The sequence below is a fragment of the Culex pipiens genome, chromosome 3 (assembly GCF_016801865.2).
Source record: "Culex pipiens pallens isolate TS chromosome 3, TS_CPP_V2, whole genome shotgun sequence".
Lineage (NCBI taxonomy): Eukaryota > Metazoa > Arthropoda > Insecta > Diptera > Culicidae > Culex > Culex pipiens.
The window spans coordinates 120,959,580-120,974,172 of record NC_068939.1 but is presented as its reverse complement, the minus strand read 5'-3'; the positions used below and the strand labels follow the sequence as shown (position 1 = coordinate 120,974,172).

Sequence of the window (14,593 nt, the reverse complement as noted above, 5' to 3'; positions counted from 1 at the left end):
TCAGCACGATAGGGACCTTTGAAAATTGCGAAGGGGTGATGATTGGTTCCTACTTTTCATCTGTGGTCCACGGAGCAATGTTTGGGGGTTCTGGTCAATAACGAAGTAGCAGCTACGGGTAGACACCAATGCTATGCTATGCTATGCTATGCTATGCTAAATTGGACACCCGATTTGATAAAGTGCTCGGAATTACAAAAAAGGTATTTTTCTTCGAAAAAAATACAAAAAACAGATTTAAAAATCTGCCATTTTTCGTTGCTTAGCGGTACTCAAAATTGGTACATTTAATTTTATAGGAAAATTTATTGTACTTTTCGAATCTGCAATAACCTAGATTTTTTTTCATTTAAAGCACAATTTTTCATTTGAAAACTTTTTGTGTTTGTGTAACTTTGCTGGATTTTTTAGAGTTGACAAAGTTGTACAGCAGACTATTACAAACATTTCAAAAACTGTACTGTTGTAGGCCACACAAGGTCCATGCACTATTTTTGAAAACAAAAAAAAAGTTTTTTCAAAAATAATTACGTTTGACGTTAACCTTCCTACGGTATTGGGGTCCTTTTCGGCCTTTTTGATAATTAAATTTGCCATAACATTAGCTTTATACATGCTAGAGCCTTGAAGTTTTCTGACAATAGATTTATAGTATGATTACACATTGCACATAAAAAATAAACCTCGGAAGATCCCAAGGGGAGCGTCCATAAAAAAAGTTACTTTAAAGGTATTGCGGTCCTTTTCGACCCCAAGCTTCAAAAAATCGTCAAAAATCCAGTTTTGACCGATTCCGGTTCTTTCAGTCACACATGAAAGCTTAGGACGTCCTCTTTCCGAAAGCTGGATTTGGTCACTGTGGCCACCAGGAATCGGCTACAACCGAAAAAAGGCCTTTTTAAGACCCCAACATTGACGACCAAATTTCAACCAATCAGGATGCTCCGGGTTGCATTCGAAAGGTATTTACTTGTACTTTGTCCACAAATATTAATATCAGGGCCAGGAAATCCGGAACATCCGAAAAGTTTATGTTTTACTGTGTTTCACGTTTTTGTGATACCAATACTCTCATGATAGTTGAATTCAATCCATAAAACTTACTAAAAACACAATACACGAATGCCAGAACCACTCTGTAGGCCACACAATGTCCATGCACTATATGTTAGTGACCGCTTCCGGGTAAGCTGGAACCGGTTCCTGGGTACCTGATTAACGGCCAACTTGACTATTTTTTGTTGAAAACCGATCATGTTGCACATCAAACTTCATGAAATTGAAAGATATGTCCATCTTTGGTAATGACGCTGTTCGCTGATCTATCCTGGCCATTCTGGAACTGGTTACAGGTGGCCCCTTGGGGACACTTCCGGAATATGAGATGAACCCTATCATCCGACATATCAAACTTCATGAAATTTCGATTTAAAGATGTGTAAATTTAAATCTCAACGCAAAATATTCATGAAACATCGATTAAAAGGTGTGCAAATTTTAATTTCAAAGCAAAATATACCATTGCTGTGATTGCTGCTACAGTTTTCATGCAATAACAGAATGAATTTAATTATTTAGTTTACTAAGGTTATGACCTTTTAAAAAAATAGTTTTATTTAATAAATACCTATGTTTATTTGGATTTTAAACTGAATACGTTTTTATGAAAATTATTCTACTGAAAATGCATATCACATTTATCATTTGAGCAATTCTCTACCAAAACCGGAAATGGATTTTATTTGTATTTTTTGATTTGGCTCAAACTTTGTGGGGGCCTTCCCACTTGCAAAAACAAGTTTGACATTATTTTTTAATGCAAAATTGGCTTTGTAATCGAAAAGTACTTAACAGATTTTTTCATAAAGGGCTCCGTTTTCATGATATAGCCACCGAAAGTTCGATTTTAGCGAAATATTTGCAGTTTTTCAATTTTTAAAAATAGTGACCATGAGTGACCGTTTCTAGAAATATTTTTTTGAAAAATTCAGAAAATTTGCTATAAAATTGTCTAAGAGACATTGAAGATTGGACCACGGGTTGCTGAGATAGAGCCGCTTTAAGAAAAAGAAACACGAAAATTGAAGTTTTCTTAATCTCACCAAAACAACCCAACATTTTCTAATGCCGATATCTTTAAGTCAAATCAAAAAATACAAAAAATAAAAATGGTCGAAATCGGCCGATTTCGTAGAGAGTTGCTTATTTATCACATTTTATGCATGCATATCATTTCCGATAGAAAACATACGGCTGGTAGGCTTAGTTTAAATCCTTCAAACATTATTTAATTTTCTAAACAGAGATGTCCGATTTTAAGACTTTCCTAACAAATAATTTTCCGGTTCATAATTTTAGAAAGGGTTGCCTGATTTTTTACGATATTTCTACTTTTATAAAAACAAACTTTTAAATTTGGACTATTTCTATAACGTTTAATGCGCCAATGTTTCTCGTTTGGGGATCATCCATAAACCACGTGAACAAGTTTGGAAATTGTGGAAATTGAGTAATGTTCAATTTTGAATTTGTTTACAGGAAATGCGTTTGCTTATGGAAATGGTCTTTGTTAAAAACATTACTTTTTCAACTATCATTTGTGAAAATGGAATGCTTAAATAAAAAAAAGTTATGAGTTCATTCACCTTCATACAAAACCCACTCATTTTACCTCACTTTTCCCGCCCCGTTTGAAAGATGTATTGCCAAAACGGGCACTCGCTCGCCAAGATAAGGAAGCGTTATTTTTTATTTCACCCTCCCGCTCCTAACTCGTCCTCCTCCTGATTGAGGACATACTTTGGAAAATTCGATAAGCAAACAGGAGTGGGGGAGGTGAAACGGTGAGTTCCCCCGGGGAAATGGCAGACTTTTGGAGGGGCGGGGTTCGTCGCTTGGTTACTTTGCACGCTGCATAATTCCTGTAGAAATTCGTGATTCTTTTTGAGTATTTTCTATAACATTTATTTGTTTGTGGTTGATTAAGCTAAGATCACCAGTTTTCTACAATTGTCAATAATTTACAAAAAATGTTATTTACCAAATTGACACTGTTGGGTTATGGGGTGGGTTATCTTACTTTTCCTAGCAAATAGAATTGAATTTGCAAGCGTAACGAAAATATTTGCTCCATATTTAGAACGACGTGGTAATATTTGCAGGCACTGATGCGGCCCAAAACCTGACTCCTTTCGTGCGTGCAAAATGGCACGGCTTTGCATGTCAACTGACAGCCGTGTGCAGCATATCGGAAATTGATGGCTTTTGTGAGTGAGTGTGTTTGTGAGTCTGAATTGTGAAAGCACATTTTGGGATGATTCATGCAATTTCCCAGTGTGTTTGCAAAAGGCTGTTGTAGGGAAAGTGGGGGAGGGGATGAATATAATTGATGCCATACATCATGATGAAATATTGAATTACCTGGGGTGGGGAATGGTTTCGTCACCAATCGATTCAATTATGACCGGCTGCAATCAGTTTTAATCCAATTATAGTTGGACCAGAATTAAACCACTCTGGCACTGGTATTGACAAAAGTATTATTTGGTAACTACATTAACGAAATCAGCAGATGCTGATCGAAAACTGTGATTAAATTTGAAATTGTTTAAATAAATGAAAAATCTTGTTAAAGTGTCACTAAAAACAAACTAAAAATATTATAACCTTTTTTAGGTTTTCTTGAAACCCCAATTTTATTTTCAATATTATTGTTATTTGCTATTGATATCAACACACCATATATTTTGACAATCTTATAAAAAAAATAATGATCTTAAAAAGACAAATTTTATAAACTTTATTCGTAACAAAGAAAGTTCATTGACACGAACTCTCAGGTTGAGTCATTCAGAGGAAGTTACTATCTGTCTATTCCATGATTTTAATGTTGATTACAATCACAGTCTTCGAATCAGCCAGCAACCCCATTCAATACTACGCTAAGTGATAAGGCACAGCTGATCGCTAGATGTTGTATAATAAGTTGGTTATCATTTTTCACGTTTGATTACACAAAACACGTATAATCTGATTGTTGATAACGATCATGACCTAAAGTTTGATGAACTTGCTTGCTTTGTTTACTTAGTCAAAATTTCAAAAAACTAAATATTTTAAATATAAAAAAAAACTATTAAAACTGAATTCTGTTGGTCATCAGGGTGATGAATCTCCCTAATGACGACCTCGCATCCGGATAATCACTTTGACGGAATACTGGTGAGGTGACGTCCGCAAGATCCGCTCCATAGTCGTTAATCGAAATAAAACTCATCCAACCAAGTAACATCCATCGTAATTAAAAAGTTCATCGTCTCTTTGCTCCACTTTGCAAAGTAAAGAGCAGCCCGAAGCAATGAAGCTTTATGCAGAGTTTAATTGACGGAAAATAGTTTCTGTCTGCGAGAAAATCGTTGTTTCCTTGCAACTTTGGAAACAGTGAATGGGACGCGAATCCATCCACAATGAAGCAGAAAATTAAGTTCATACCAAGAAAGGAGATCTTTCACACTGATACTGATACTATGTTGCATTCGACAAAAAAGGCTTATCAATACCTTTGAATGGTGATAAGACTTTGCATTGAAACCAAATTGATCATTCAGCGTTTTGATCCCTTTAAAAGGATCCCGGTGGCCAACGATCAGGCACAGTCGTCTCCATCGATTCGAAGGAGAACAACTCGAACAGTTTCAGTCAGTTTGTGAAAAAAAGAATCCAAATCTTGTCTAGTGCACTTTGTGAAGGAATACCTCGTGTGATTCGTGATGATGTGGTGGAAGTTTGTTCTCATCGTTCTGGGTAAGCAAACCGTGCAGATCGAACCAACCAATCAGTCCCTCAACGGAACAATCAATCTCTTCCAGTGGGAACCTGCTTTGCCGAGCAGCAGCAGTTCAAGAGACCGCAAAGCTACGATGAGGCTGCCCAGCGCTACGAGAAGTTGATGGACGGCGGTGCCAAGCACTACCTCCACGACAATCTCGCCTGGGAACCGAACCAAGTGTACTGGTACAATGTGACCACCAAGACGATGACCGCCCTGCCCGATGTGACCGAACAGTGGACCGGTGTGCTGACCCGCGCCAAGATGGTCATCAACCCGAAGAGCGACGGATACGTCGTCGGACGCATCGACCGAGCTCACTACGCCCAGTTCAACCAGTATCTGGCCGACGGTCACCGTTCGGAACTGTCCGACCTGAAGCTGACCTGGAAGCCGATGCCGTTGAGCTCGAAGCCGTTCGGTATCAAGTACAAGAAGGGTGCCATCAAGGGTCTGTACGTCGAGAAGACTGTCCCCAACCACGAAGTCAACATCCTCAAGTCCTGGGTCAGCCAGCTGCAGCTTGACTTGTTCGGTGCCAACCTGATCAAGTCCAAGTACAACCAGCTGCCCGAAAACGAAACTGCCAACGCCGTCTACAAGACCATGGAACCGTCCGTGTCCGGCGAATGCGAAACTCTGTACGACGTCAACGTTCTGCCCAAGTACAAAATCCAGTCGCACGACGAGTGGGTCCCTCAGCCCCAGTACATGCAGCAGGATGACGAGATCTTCGAGATTGTCAAGGCCAAGAACTTCAGCAACTGCGACCGCCGCATGGGATATCACTTTGGAATCACCGGTGCTTCGGACATCAAGCCCAACACCAACCAAATGGGAAACATTCTGAGCAAATCTGCTGTCAGCCAGATCTTTGTCGTTGGTAAAATCCACAACCACACCATCCAGTCGGCTTCCACCACCAGCAAGATCCTGGTCAGCCCGTCGCTGGTCCATACCGAAAAGGCTATGGTCCTCGCCCAAGTCAACGTTACCCTGAACCAAATCAAGCGCTCCCAAAAGGAACCCGTTGGTCCAGCTGAAGATCGTGCTGTCTTCGTTGGTCTGGTGTACAGCTACAATCTGCCAGAAGATAAGAACAACTGGGCTCGCCCAGAAAACGAAACTTCCAGCTCAAGCTCCAGCAGCTCTTCCAGCTCGTCTTCTTCATCGTCGGACTCTAGCTCTTCCTCGGACTCTTCTTCTTCCTCTAGCTCCTCTAGCTCCTCCAGCTCGGAATCGTCTAGCTCCAGCTCCAGCTCGAGCTCAGAAGAGAAGGACAACAAGAAGATCAGCCCCGCTGAACAGCACAAGGATGCGCTGAAGCAAGTTGAAAAGCGTGAACGCTCGACCCGTAACCGTCGTGATCTGAACGCCCAAAAGGAGAAGAAATACTACGAAGCCTACAAAATGGACCAGTACCGTTTGAGCCGCGATAACGACACATCCTCGGACTCGAGCAGCTCCGATGATAGCAGCTCGTCCAGCTCTTCCAGCAGTTCCTCGGAGTCTCGTGAACATCGCAAAAATGGAACCCTCGCCGACAACTCATCCTCGTCGTCAAGCTCGTCAAGCTCCTCTAGCTCGTCGTCCGACTCGAAGTCGTCGTCCTCTTCCTCATCCTCATCATCTTCCGAATCTCTGGATAGCAGCGAAGAATACTACCAGCCTTCCCCGAAGGATCTTGATAATGCTCCCGCCGCCCCCCTGCTTCCGTTCGCCACTGGCTACAAGGGCAGCAGCATCCAGAACGCTCGCAATGTCGATGCTCCTCGTATTGTCGCTCAGCTGGTCAAGACCATCGCCGAGGACTTCCAGAACCCGTCCATCATTCCCAAGTCCAACACCCTGGCTCAGTTTAACCACCTGACGCGTCTGATCCGTACCATGGATCACCAAGAGCTGTACGATTGTGCCCAGAAGCTGTTTGTGTCCGAAAAGGAACGCCAGCAGGGAGACAAACATAGCGAGAAGTTCGCCATCCGTTGCGATGCCTGGAATGTGTTCCGTGATGCTATGGCTGAAGCTGGTACCCCACCAGTTTTCAAGGTCATCAAGCAGTACATCGAAGAGAAGAAACTGCGTGGTATTGAAGCTGCTTCCGTGGTAGCCACTCTGCCCAAGCGTATTCGCTACCCCACTGAAACCCTGATGCACGAGTTCTTCCTGCTGGCTACGTCCACCGCTGTCCAACACCAGGAAACTCTCAATGCCACCGCTCTGATTGCCTTCAGCGATTTCCTGAACCGTGCCCATGTCAACAACCAATCCGCTCTGAACTACTACCCGGTCAACAGCTTCGGTCGTCTGGCTGATTCCAAGTACAAGATCGTTGCCCACAAGGCCGTCCCATGGCTGGCCCATCAACTGCGTGAAGCCGTCCAGGAAGCCGACAGTGAGAGAATCCAAGTCTACATCCGTGCCATTGGAAACCTTGGACATCCGGAAATTCTGAACGTTTTCGAGCCCTACCTTGAGGGTAAGATCCCCGTCACCAACTTCCAACGTTTTGCCATCGTCATGTCGCTTGACCGCCTGGTTGAGAACTTCCCGAAGCTGGCTCGCACGGTCCTGTACCGAGTCTACCAAAACAACGCCGATGTCGATGAAGTCCGTTGCGCTGCGGCTATGCTGTTGATGCGCACTTCCCCGCCAGTTGCCATGCTCCAGCGTATGGCCGAGAAGACCGATGAGAACAACAGCCCGCAGGTCAGCGCTCTGGTAAAGAGCCTCATCGAGTCGGCTGCCAACACCGACGAGTTCGATGATGACTCCGAACTGGCTCAAAATGCCCGTGCCGCCGTCAAGATGCTGAACCCCAACGAATACGGTCTGCAATACTCGAGCGCCCACTTCAGACAGTACGCCATGAAGGAGTTGGACATTTCCTACCGTCTCCAAGCCGGACAGATTGCTTCCGATAACCACCCAGTACCAACTGGAGCATGGTTGCACTGGCATGAGAACCTGGGTGGTCTGAAGAGACTGTCCTCGTACCATTACATTGTGTCCAACATGGATGCCCTGTTTGATCTTTTGGACAACAAGGTTATGACCGTTGAGGAACAGAAGAAGGAGTGGCGTCAGGAGTCCCGTCAAAGCCGAGCCAACGAGAAGCAAGAGAAGGCATCGAAGAAGCAAGACAACAAGGCCGAACAGAAGTGGTCTACTGGTCGTATTGCCAAGTTGCTGAATATCGATCCGGAAGATGTCGAACAGGTTGAAGGACAGCTGTGGCTGGAGATTTTCAATGCTCCGCATCTGATTGCTTTTGACAACAACACCATTGATGAGCTCCCACGTGTGATCAAGAAGTTTATGAAGGATTTGGAAGTGAACTGGAGCGTCAACATCACCAAGGTTTACCAGCAGGGACTCGTCACCGTGGCAATGCCCCTGGAAACTGGCTTCCCATTCACCTTCAGCACGCAATCCCCTACTCTGGTTAAGTTGGAAGTTGATGCCAGCGCTGAGACGATGCCCAATATGGCCAGAAAACCAGCTGGACATCCCGAAAACGGTAACGACGAACATATTCATATCCCACTGTCTGCCAACGTTACTGCCGATGTGAATGTTGTGTACTCTCGATTGATCGATGCCAAGGTTGGATTCAACACTCCGTTCGATCACCAGCGTTACATTGCCGGTTTCCAGAAGAAGCACCATATCCACGCACCTCTGCGATTGGAGGCTCAGCTGGATAACGCCCAGAATGAGTATGAGCTTAACATTCAACCGTTGGAGCCCAAGAAGGATATTCTGCTGGCTCACATTAGCTCCTGGCCGTACACTGCCTACAAGGACATCACCGACATCCGCCCAATTGCCGAGAGCCCCAACGCTCAGATTCTGCACGACGCTGTGAGACGCACCAAGACCGTCGAAGGTACCATCGGACAACAGTTGACTGGTGTCGCTCTGCGTTACCAGGCCAAGTACGACAAACCTGCTCTCGTTTTCGGAGACATTGTCGAGCACATTCAGCAACACGATTTGATGTCTGCTCTGCTGTTCCCTCTGCACGCTTCGCAACCATGCCACTACCATCAGCTCAACCTGTGGTACGATGCTCAACGTAGCCCTGTGAAGAACATCAAGCTTTCGCTGCAACAAACCACTGCCAACGAAACCGAAGACTTCTCATCCTCTGACATCAAGCACCCGAAGGCTCGTCACCAGTCTGAGGGATACTACAACGAGAAGAATCTTGCCCAACCCTTCGTGTTCAAGCCCGCTAGCCAGCGTCGCCAGGAGCAGTTCCTGAAGAACGCGGGAGCCGGAATCCGCAACAGCCTGGTCTCTGTGTGGGATCTTGGAGCAGAGTTCGAAGGTCGCCAGAACAAGGCCGAGTTTGTGTTGACTTTTGCCAAGGCTTCCTCCCCGGTTGACGAGAAGGAACGCACCTTGGTGTTTGCCTCTGCTAGCCCCTACATTGCTGTCGGATCCAAGAAGCAACACCAGGCCTGTCTGAGCTTGACTGAGAAATACCCGAGCGTGCCCATGCTGAACTACATCACGGCTCTGCAAAACGATGTCACCTCTGAAATCGACCTCGAACTGTCCTTCGGTGAGAAGTGCGCTGGAGGTGCCCAGGTCTCGGTTAACGGTAAGCTGCGTCAAACCGACTTGTGGCGTGAAACTCTGCGATCGTCCGCAATTGGCAGAAAGTGCAAGAACCAGATGGCTGAAGGATACTTTGCTCTCCCAGAGTGCCAGAACGCTACTCGTCTGGCCAGTGCCCTGGATCACTACACTTTTGACATTGAGTTCAAGGAAATTCCATCGTCTGTACGCAACATGACCAACAAGGCGCTGAACTGGGTCCAGAGTGCTGTCATCACCCGCTGGGAGGAGGATTGCGTGAGCCACAAGGGCAAGGAAGGAAAGGCTCAGCTCAAGATTGAACTGTCGCCGCGTGTTAGCCACATCAACGTTACCTTGGCCACCCCGAACCGTAAGATCGAGATCGAGAACTTGCCGGTTGAGAACGAATGGATGAAGAGCTTGGTTCTGGTTCACCCAGACTTGGCCTGGAACGAACGTCTGGCTTCCTACGCTTACAACGGAGAAATGAACCGTAAGTACTGAGACACATTGTCGGCCAGGTGAAGGCAGATTATAAAAATGTTTTTTTTTGTTATTCCAGCATCTTGCGTTGTTGCTCCGAAGTACGTCGATACCTTTGATGGACGCACCTACGATTATGAGACTGGAACCTGCTGGCACGTTGCCATGCACACTGTCAAGCCAGAGCTGGAGGTCAGCCCTGAACATTCGCACTTCTACGCGTCGGATGTGGAGCAACGGTGGAGCAATGGATTCGATGAGCACGAACAGATTACCGTTCTTACCCGTACTGTTGAGAACAACCAGCAGCACCTGAAGGTCGTCCTTGGCCAGCAGGAACAGTGGGACTACAACATTGATATTGTGCCGAACGGTGCTCAGCTCCCGATTGTCTACGTCAACGATGAGCCGCTGCAGGTTCACGACAAGTACACCATCCCAATGTACACGGCCGATGAGGGTGAACAGCCGTTGGTGCGAGTCCATGCTCTTGCCGGAAAGGAACTCGTGGTTGACATCCGTGATGGACAGATTGTGATCGTTTGCGATGGCTACCGTGCCCAGATTCTCACCGGTCAGACCTTCTACGACAACACCGTTGGTCTGTGCGGTACCAACAACAAGCAGGAGGAAGATGACTTTATCACTCCGCAACAGTGCGTGATGCGCAAGCCGGAATACTTTGCCGCTTCCTGGGCTGTCACTGGTCAGAACTGCACTGGTCCTGCCAAGGCATTCGCGATCGCGTCCCAGCAGAAGCAGAAGGAGGCATGCCTGAAGGTTGAGTACATGTACGGAAACGTGGTCTCCGATGTTGAGGCCGGTCGCAAGCGGTACCGCTACTACAACCACAACGTCGATTCGTCGAGCTCCTCGGAGTCTGATTCGAGTTCGTCGTCGTCGTCCAGCGAGTCTTCCGAGTCCAACAGCAAATCTGACTCTTCGTCCTCGTCATCTTCGTCGGGATCGTCGTCGTCATCAGAGAGCAAGGAACACAACCCAGCTAAGCAAAAGTACTCCGGAAAGGAATGTGATATCGTTCACCAGGTTCAGTACGTGGAAAGAGGCAACGAGATCTGTTTCTCCAAGCGCCCGCTACCAACATGCAATTCTCGTTGCAAGGCCATTGAAGTTGTGAACAAGTATTTCGACTATCATTGTCGTTCTTTGGAAGACTCTATTGGCCAGATGTGGAAGGAACAGATCCGCAAGGGAGTCAACCCTGACATAAGCGCCAAGTCAATGTCAAAGACGATCAAAATGGCTGCACCCAAGAAGTGTGTTTATATCCAGTAAAATATGTTACCAAAGGATTAATGACCATGGAAGTAGAGTTAAGTGCAACAAGAAAAACAAAAAACAAAAAAATAGAGGTGAAGACTATTAAATAAACAAAATGTTTCATGTAAAAAAAGTCATTTAATTATGTTTTGAAAGCATCCATAAAACTTCAAGATTGAATCTGAGTGCTGAAAGGGTAAATGGTATCGTGATTTTCGAACGATCTCTATTACTACAACTTCAGAGCAGTGCTCTACGGAATCGGTCTTTTTTCTTTAATTTTAATTTTTGTATTTTTTAATCCGGCTGAAATTTTTTAGGTGCCTTCGGTATGCCCAAAGAAGCCATATGATTTCCATACAAATTTGGCAGCTGTCCATACAAAAATGATATGTGAAAATTCAAAAATCTGTATTTTTTGAAGGAATTTTTTGATCAATTTGATGTCTTCGACAAAGTTGTAGGTATGGATATGGACTACACTGAAAAAAATGATACACGGTAAAACAAAATTGGTGATTTTTAATTTAACTTTTTGTCACTAAAACTTGGTTTGCAAAAAACACTATTTTTAATTTTTTTTTTATTTTTTGATATGTTTTAGAGGAAATAAAATGTCATCTTTTCAGAAATTTCCAGAATGGGCAAAAAATCTTTGACCGAGTTATGATTTTTTGAACCAATACAGATATTTTCATAAAATCGAAATATCGGTCGCAAAAATTTTTCAACTTCATTTTTCGATGTAAAATCGAATTTGCAATCAAAAAGTACTTTAGTGAATTTTTGATAAAGTGCACCGTTTTCAAGTTATAACCATTTTTAGGTAACTATTTTGTAAATAGTCGCAGTTTTTCATTTTTTTTAAATTAGTGCCCATGTTTGGCAATGCCCACTTTTGAGAAAAATATTTTTGAAAAGCTGAGAAAATTCTCTATATTTTGCTTTTTCGGACTTTGTCGATACGACCCTTAGTTGCTGAGATATTGCCATGCAAAGGTTAAAAAACAGGAAAATTGATGTTTTCTAAGTCTCACCCAAACAACCCACCATTTTCTAATGTCGATATCTCAGCAACTATAGGTCCGATTTACAATGTCAAAATATGAAACATTCGTGAAATTTTCCGAACTTTTCGAAAAAAATATTTCCAAAAATTTAAAATCAAGACTAACATTTCAAATGGACGTTATAATGAATGTTTGGCCCGTTATTGGCCCGAATGTTTGGCCCGTTATAATGAATGTTTGGCCCGTTTGAAATGTTAGTCTTGATTTTAAATTTTTGAAAATATTTTTTCGAAAAGTTCGGAAAATTTCACGAATGTTTCATATTTTGACATTGTAAATCGGACCTATAGTTGCTGAGATATCGACATTAGAAAATGGTGGGTTGTTTGGGTGAGACTTAGAAAACATCAATTTTCCTGTTTTTTAACCTTTGCATGGCAATATCTCAGCAACTAAGGGTCGTATCAACAAAGTCCGAAAAAGCAAAATATAGAGAATTTTCTCAGCTTTTCAAAAATATTTTTCTCAAAAGTGGGCAAACATGGGCACTAATTTTAAAAAATGAAAAACTGCGACTATTTTCAAAATAGTTACCTAAAAATGGTTATAACATGAAAACGGTGCACTTTATCAAAAATTCACTGAAGTACTTTTTGATTGCAAATTCAATTTTACATCGAAAAATGAAGTTGAAAAATTTTTGCGACCGATATTTCGATTTTTTGAAAAAATCTGTATTGATTCAAAAAACCATAACTCGGTCAAAGATTTTTTGCCCATTCCGGAAATTTCTGAAAAGATGGCATTTTATTTCCTCTTAAACATATCAAAAAATAAAAAAAAAATAAAAATAGTGTTTTTTGCAAATCAAGTTTTAGTGACAAAAAGTTAAATAAAAAATCACCAATTTTTTTTTACCGTGTATCATTTTTTTTCAGTGTAGTCCATATCCATACCTACAACTTTGCCGAAGACACCAAATCGATCAAAAATTCCTTCAAAAGATACAGATTTTTAAATTTTCATACATCATTTTTGTATGGACAGCTGAAAATTGGTGTTTTCTAAGCCTCACCGAATATTCTCACCATTTTATTATGTCGATATCCCAGCAACTAATGGTCCGATTTTCAATGTTAAAATATGAAACATTCGTGAATTTTTTGAATTTCTGTTAATCAAGACTAAAATTTTAAAAGGGGCAAACATTCGATATTACGCCCTTTTTAAATGTTAGTCTCATTTGCATGGTTAGATAAATCTTATATTGACTAATTTAAACAATTTTTATCAAAAATAAAAGAAACATTTCACCTCAATGAACCTTTTCTTCTTGTCTCGTGGTTTACGAGCCTTGTTTTGGTGTCGCCGGACATTTTGTGTGAGAACAATGATATGAAATTTAAAAAAATAAATAGTATTTACATGCTGTTTTGCCTTCCTCACTGAAGTAAGGCTATAATCCTGCTCTAAAAATGAAGACCCACCTTTATGTATACATATCGACTCAGAAACGAAAACTGAACAAATGTCTGTGTGTGTTAATGTATGTATGTGACCAAAATTCTTATTGAGTTTTCTCAGCACTGGCTGAACCGATTTTGATCAAACCAGTTGCAATCGACTTGGTATAGGGTCCCATATATCGCTATTGAATTGTTTGAGGTTTCGATAATTAGTTCAAAAGTTATGTATAAAAATGATGTGAAAACATCCGGATCTCATTTATATGCATGTAAACGATGTCCGGATCCATCACCCGACCCATCGTTGGTTAGGTAATTGAGAGACCTTTTCAACGAGTCCACAACATTGATAATCTGGCAACCCTGTCTCGAGTTATGACCACTTAAGTTATATCTGTTTACTTATTTTTCTGGATCTAAAAAAAATAGCTGAAATATGTGTCCAAACCACTCATATTACCCATTGTTGGTAAAAAGGGAGGAAGGCATCAACCACATTGGTGGATTAAGTTAGTTTTTTTTTCAAATTACTGGACCATTTTGTACTATATTGTATAGCGAACAAAGAACAACAAAACTTCATTAAGACCTTGTGTAGCTGACGGTGTCAGATTTAGTTGAAGTTAAATTAACCGAAAGAGTTTCAATTATTATAAAAAACTTACTCGCGCATCCTGTGACGAAACAATCACGAAAATCAAGAAATTCCCAAGCGGTGTCGGGTAATTTAGAAGAAAGATTTATTTTATTACATTTCCTGTAAGAAACACGAAATCCAAGAAAACCATTATCGACAGGAAAGGCTTCTAGGAACATCAGAAAACCCTTTTCAGAAGTACAAATCAGAAGGTTAAAATTCAAACGAAGACATAACCATATATCCTGCAAGTTTATCAGATCCTAGAATCAGAAACACGAAAAGACGGTATTGTCCGCAC

General features: G+C 42.4%; 2 protein-coding genes across 3 annotated transcripts in view; one reads left to right on the top strand and one right to left on the bottom strand.

Moving 5' to 3' along the window:
• LOC120413043 (protein tincar) overlaps positions 1-14,593 on the bottom strand; it is a 385,369-nt gene that overhangs the window by 72,562 nt on the left and 298,214 nt on the right. The window lies entirely within an intron of this gene.
• On the top strand, positions 4,646-11,305 carry LOC120413042 (vitellogenin-A1-like). The gene is made up of 2 exons (XM_039573733.1): positions 4,646-9,908; positions 9,978-11,305. Exons 1-2 carry the CDS (start codon positions 4,949-4,951, stop codon positions 11,192-11,194), a joined length of 6,177 nt encoding a protein of 2,058 aa, XP_039429667.1. The 5' UTR covers positions 4,646-4,948; the 3' UTR covers positions 11,195-11,305.